The sequence below is a fragment of the Protomyctophum bolini genome, assembly GCF_963924005.1.
Source record: "Protomyctophum bolini genome assembly, chromosome: 12".
Classification (NCBI taxonomy): Eukaryota; Metazoa; Chordata; class Actinopteri; order Myctophiformes; family Myctophidae; genus Protomyctophum; species Protomyctophum bolini.
The window spans coordinates 8,939,589-8,946,271 of NC_137873.1; the positions used below are offsets into that span (position 1 = coordinate 8,939,589).

The 6,683-nt window shown below is 44.8% G+C and overlaps 1 protein-coding gene across 1 annotated transcript in view; it reads right to left on the reverse strand.

Moving 5' to 3' along the window:
• Nucleotides 1-4,059, reverse strand: part of LOC308325935 (myosin-7-like) — a 28,757-nt gene extending 24,698 nt beyond the window's left edge. Inside the window, exons 1-3 of the mRNA XM_080778717.1 lie at nucleotides 3,982-4,059; nucleotides 1,655-1,784; nucleotides 426-631 (exon numbers count right to left, since the gene is read on the reverse strand). Of these exons, the coding sequence (XP_080634843.1) occupies nucleotides 426-626 (201 nt within the window). The 5' untranslated portion in view covers nucleotides 627-631; nucleotides 1,655-1,784; nucleotides 3,982-4,059. The remainder of the gene's footprint in view (nucleotides 1-425; nucleotides 632-1,654; nucleotides 1,785-3,981) is intronic.
• Nucleotides 4,060-6,683: the final 2,624 nt, after the last annotated feature.

Consider the following 6,683-nt stretch of genomic DNA (forward strand, 5'->3'; position numbering starts at 1 on the left):
TGTCAAGTACCCCCAAATTGACACTATTTAGCCTGCGGACCCACATTTGAAAAGATATGCCATGCAGGGTCCCCTATAAGAGAAGATTTTTACGGCTCTAGCAGTGATTCTCAACCCGTTTAATTTCAATTGGAACTCCCTAAAGTACCCCTGGGATGTCCCCGGACCCCACTTTGGGAACCACTGTCCTAGACCACCGATTACCGATGTTTTGACAAATAATATTGTCCGAAATGTTTACGTTTCCAAATCAATTTGAAAAACGTAGTTGATAACATTTAAACAAAAAGCAAGAAAAAGAAGAAAAAAAAGTTTTGACGTATAAATGCAAAAGGTTTAATCATGTGTATCGTAACCGTCTATGATCATTGCCGTATGGATGAATTGAACACAGCCCTGATACAAGCAGCGTGCCAGTCACTGACCTTGCCGTGGTACGTCTCCACGGTGACCTTGTCTCCCTCGCGGCTGACGACGGACGCCTTGACGAACTCCTCCACCGCGTCGGAAACGAAGCACTCCTTCTTCATGTCGAAGAAACGCGTGGACGCCTCCATGCGCTCCTTGTCCGACTTCCTCAGGTACGGGGCGGCGAGGCCGAACACGGCCATCTGTGCGTCCCCCATGGTGGCTGTGACAGGCACACACACACACACACACACACACACGTCAAGGGGACCACCTGGAACTCCCTCAGGGACCACTGGTGGTCGCGGCCGCCCCGGACTACTGGTTTATTACATTTTTAAGTCCACCGACTGGGAATATATATCTCGTGTTGTGTTTATATAACGGACTCCTCACTCGTATGTGCACTTGCAGTTTGGGGCAACTCCATAGCAAACTCCACACGACGCCCCAACATTTTATTTACTTGCCATAGTGTCAACCCCTTACCCCTGTGTCGGATCACTGGTTAGACTGGCATAGTGTCAACCCTTTACCCCTGTGTCGGATCACTGGTTAGACTGGCATAGTGTCGACCCCTTAACCCCTGTGTCGGATCGGTGGTTAGACTGGCATAGTGTCAACCCCTTACCCCTGTGTGGGATCACTGGTCAGACTGGATTCTGGAATAGTGTCGACCCCTTACCCCTGTGTCGGATCGGTGGTTAGACTGGCATAGTGTCAACCCCTTACCCCTGTGTGGGATCACTGGTTAGACTGGCATAGTGTCAACCCCTTACCCCTGTGTGGGATCGGTGCTTAGACTGGCATAGTGTCGACCCCTTACCCCTGTGTGGGATCACTGGTTAGACTGGCATAGTGTTGACCCCTTACCCCTGTGTCGGATCGGTGGTTAGACTGGCATAGTGTCAACCCCTTACCCCTGTGTGGGATCACTGGTTAGACTGGCATAGTGTCAACCCCTTACCCCTGTGTCGGATCACTGGTTAGACTGGCATAGTGTCAACCCCTTACCCCTGTGTCGGATCACTGGTTAGACTGGCATATTGTCAACCCCTTACCCCTGTGTGGTATCACTGGTTAGACTGGCATAGTGTCAACCCCTTACCCCTGTGTGGGATCGGTGGTTAGACTGGCATATTTGCCGATACCGATATGACTCGATCCGATACCGATACGGTATCGGGACATTTAGACAATAATCTGACAGTGTGAGCATGCATGTAAAGTCCTGTTTCAAACTTACAGTCGATGAGCCAAGTGGATGAGTAGACGTCTGTCCAGGAGCTGACCCTTCTGCTGTCTGGGGACTCTGCGTGGGAGTGTCCACCTTATATCCTCTGATGCTCCTGCCGTACAAGGTCATGGCCAATGACCTGTCCACACATGCACGTTGCGCGCACACACACACACACACACACACACACACACACACACACACACACACACACACACACACACACACACACACACACACACACACACACACACACACACACACACACACACACACACACACACACACACACCACTTGTGATCCCTGAATGACAGTTCAATCTTGATGTCTGGCTGCTCTCTCAGCTTCCCTATCTCTAGCTCCTCCCAGGCCTAAAGAATTTCACTTTTTTGGGACTGGTGCCAAGAATCCCCTCAGAAATACATAACTCTGGACTAAGATCTTAGGAAGGTACTAGTGGAGAAGAGATCCAGTCATTTTACAATTAGTTGCATTCTGAAAATAGCAGATCCACAAGCTCACAGCGCGTCACGCTGCGACGCGTTGTGGGCTTGTAGATTGGCTATTTTCAGAAAGTGGAGAAAAAAAAACAGTCATTACGACAGCATCAAGGCACGCCAACATACATTTTGTTCGACTAAATCCACTGTAGATTTAGTCAACTAAAATCTTATGATATTTAGTCGACTAACACTAACATTCCGGGTGACTAAAATGTGACTAAAACTAAGTGAAAACTATTCAAGAGACTATGACTAAAACTAAAATTTGCTGCCAAAAACAACACTGTGTTATACTATGCAATTTGTTGAATGCTTGGTTGGAACGAAGCATTCAACAAATTGCATATTCATCATGGGTGGAAGTCTCAAGAGTTGAACTCTGCACCACTTTCACCCTCGCGTCCCTATTTTTAGAATAAGATAACAGATCGACAAGCTCACAATGTGTCGCATTGACTGTTTTGTGAGCTTGTTTCAACCATAGATCGCAGTTTACTATGAAAACCTGCATGAGGCGTCCGTCACACCTCGTGATACGCTCCATAGATATATGGCCAGTACAGAATTCATTCCATATGTTGATCTGACCTCATCAAACCCTGTACACTCAAAACACGCTCCATATATGGCCAGTACATAATTCATTCCATATGTTGATCGGACCTCATCAAACCCTGTACACTCAAAACACGCTCCATATATGGCCAGTACAGAATTAATTCCATATGCTGATCTGACCTCATCAAACCCTTATATCTCCATATATGGAGCTGGCCTGTTCTGACATCACAATGTCGTGCTGACATCACAATGATGACTCGACCAGCTCAACAGAATGATAGATCTCCAAGTCTACCTTCAAAAGTCCTTATAGCACACAGGACAGCAGACAGCAGGCATACCTCTTCAGGAAGCTCTGTTGTTTCAACGCAACCTCGCCCTTTAGGGCGTCTAGTCTTACTGGTAAATATGCTATATCTTCAGACATTTAACGTGTTTAACGTTGAGTGAAGCCATGATGGCCAACAGACACACAAGCAGTTAATTATTTCTATTTTAGTTTTAGTCATAGTCTCTTGAATAGTTTTCACTTAGTTTCAGTCACATTTTAGTCACCTGGAATGTGTTAGTGTTATAGTTTGGTTTTAGTCGACTAAATGTCATGAGATTTTAGTCGACTAAATCTACAGGTGATTTAGTCGACTAAAATGTATTTTGGCGGGCCTTGATGCCGTCGTAATGACCAATTGACCAATTGTAAAATGACTTGTACTGGATCTCTTGTCCACTAGTCCCTTCCTAACATTTTAGTCTAGTTTTTATTTGTTGACAAAATTGTCAATATATTTAGTCTTAGTTTTAGTCATCATAGATTCGTTTCCATTTAGTTTTCATCAGTGGAAAAAGGTAGTCGAACACCACTTCTCATCTTAGTTTTAGTCGACGAAATCAACACTGCACACAATGTGAAATGTGCTTGTTGCTTGTTCGGGTGTGCGTAATGCTATATAAAGTTATAAACCCTTCATTTGGATAATTTCATATCTCACAGTTGAACAGAGATGTTATTTCCAGGCCTGACCTTGACCTGCCCCGTTAGTGAGCACTCCGTCCTCTTCAGATAGACACTGCACAGAGGAACACGGCTGGGGTATGTTTAGTGCTCCCACTCGGTGACATTTACACCCCTGATAACAGCTTGAGAGGTGATTAGGGCATTTACCAGAGCAAGGGTTCACAAACGCCTATCATATTATCGTCAACTCCGTCCCACAGACACTGTACATATTGTGGAAAATAGCCGAACGACAAGCTCACAGCGCCTCGCGTACCTTTACAAATGAGAGCAGAATAAGGATTGGGAGGGGGGGTTGCTTATGTTGTCAGCCTGGGTTTTATGGAGATCATACATGCAACGCTGGGTCCTCTGGGTCCGCTGGCCTGCCATTCATCTTCAGTCTCTTATCCGGCTGGAAGCCACACGGATAATGCCAGCTCTTTAAGTGGCATTAACACGATGGACAGCGGAAGGAGAGCGGAGTGCTGTGGACAGAAAATAACTATCAAATAACCTATATTTCTCAGAGAAATATGGGCTGCTTGGTGAAGCTGATTCTACAAAGTACCCTCACAATTATATGTATTTGTGCCCTCCTAATAAAGAACCACCTCATTACCCAGCTTGGTCTGCTACATAAATCCTATCCTGGGTTGCATTCTATGCGTTTCACGTATTACCTCGTGTTTACCTTGTAGATTAAATTGCTCTGGATTAAGACTAGAGCAGGGGTGCTAGGCCTGTCAAAAAAAATCGATTCGAGTTAGAATCGCGATTCTAATGCTGTCCGATTCAGAATCGATTCTCATTTTCCAAAAATCAAATTAAAAAAAAAAAAAAAAAATCACAAATGTACCTGTGCATGCAATGCATTATGGCCTGGGTTTCTGCATAGTGCATTTACTACCAGCTAAGCTAAGCCTGCCAATTGTATTTATTTTACACCTGTTTTAATACTAATGTATTGTTCTGGTATTAAGTGAGAAGAGATTTTGTAACTTTTGTACTGGTTCAAATTTGTGCAAGCTAAATACATGAGACATGTTCTTACTCTTGGATTTAACCTTTGTGTGTTTAAATCATTCAGTTGATAAAACCTTTACAATTATACAAGCTTTTTACTAAATGTACTCTGCTTTCATGCCAGAAGACTGGAGTAGATCATGCTAAAATTCTATTTAATTGTTTTTAATAAAATAAAATAAACTGCTTTAGAATCGAAAAAAATCTTTTTTGAATCGAGAATCGGAAAAATCGAAAAGATCGTTTTTGAATCGAATCGTCACCCCAAGAATCGGAATCGAATCGAATCATGGGACACCTAAAGATTCGCAGCCCTACCTTTTGTATTTTACTTCTGGCTTCAGAAGTTTCTAAAGTAATGCATCCTGCAGTAACTGCAGCAGAAGCCTTCAAATGTTGATTAAATTCACTTCAACGAGAAAGTCGAGAATTGTACAAAGCCCAAAAAGAAAATGTCTCACGATAGAAAACAACCCAATATAAGACAAAGAAAACACTACCTGGCTCCATCTTCTGAACACAATATAATTCCATTGAATGTTCAGTAAAGAAGATTACGGTTTCATCAAACCGTAGCCTAAGCCTCCGGGGGTATTTCATGGAAACTGTGTCCATAATTCATATTACAGAGCTACGGTGCAACACTTGGAGCCTGCGTACTGAAGCAAACAGAGGACAAAGTTTGCCAACCTATCTATTTCTGCTGTTTTATATAGGTCTAGTGTGAAAGATGTCAAACCACTGGAGGATAGTGGTGTCAGAGTCTGTCATGAGGCAGTCTCTTGCCTGGGGGGGGGGGGGGGGTTAGAGTATACAAGGTCAGGAAGAAAAGCAATTGTGTTGCAGCTAAGCATTTAATGATAATTAAACAAACAAGATTCCCTCTTTTCTATCATTTCTATCCCACGATTGTGGGATTTGTGTAACCCAGTGTCAATTATCTAATGTGATCCTGGGCTCTACACTGCCAACCTGGGCAGAGCGACGGACCGTCCTCATGCCTCCTTCAGTGCATGAGCGTCCAAGCCGCTTCTTTACACCTGACAGGGGGGGGGGGGGGGGGGGGGGGGGGGGAGTTTCCCTGGTTGAATGTATAGCACATGGAAGGAACACGTTATTCCAACCAGTTCCTTTCCCCTCCATCAGGCGCCCTGGCTGGCCAGGGGGAGACAGTTTAGGCCAAACAAGATTTCCCCCGAGAACAATCGGGAAATGTGGATAATAAACCAAATAAGCACACTGACATACCTGTCACAGAGCTGGAGGGAGGGCGAGCACTCATTTTGTATCCCTCTCAACTGACTGACGAATGGTTTTACATTCGTGACAGTGTGGGTGGGTCATGACCGGAAGAATACGGTCGCTGCCACAATGAGTGTGCTCAGACGAGTGGCTGGCATATCCATTAGAGACAGCTAGGTGAGAGTTCAGTCACACGTGACGTGAGAGACTGCTAGAACCGCTGCTTCTTCGCTTGGAAAGGAGCCAGCGTCTAGTATAGTGTGTCCCTATAGGGGGGTCCTCGCTGCTTGTCCCACTGGAAGGAGACCCCGGGGCAGACCAAGGACCAGATGGGAGGGATTACATCGCCACACTGGCTTGGGAATGCTTCGGAGGAAGTTGCTAATTTTGCTCTAGAGAGGGAAGTTGGAGCAGTTTGAAGATGGATGTATGGATGGACTTTTTCCATCACTTGAAAACAAGGCAGCCACACCGACAGTGTGAAACGAAACAACCCCGTCCCCACCCCCCTGTCCTCAACACCACCACACTCCTTCCTCTGAATTATTGGTTCAATATTATTCGGAATAAGAGAGACAGACCAACAAGATGCTAGATACTTATCTTGTCTGCAAACATACTGTACATGTTGTGAAATAGCAGCATCATTCCAAAGACTGCAGAATAAAGGTATAAAGAACATAGATATCGATGGACTCTTTGCTGAAAGAA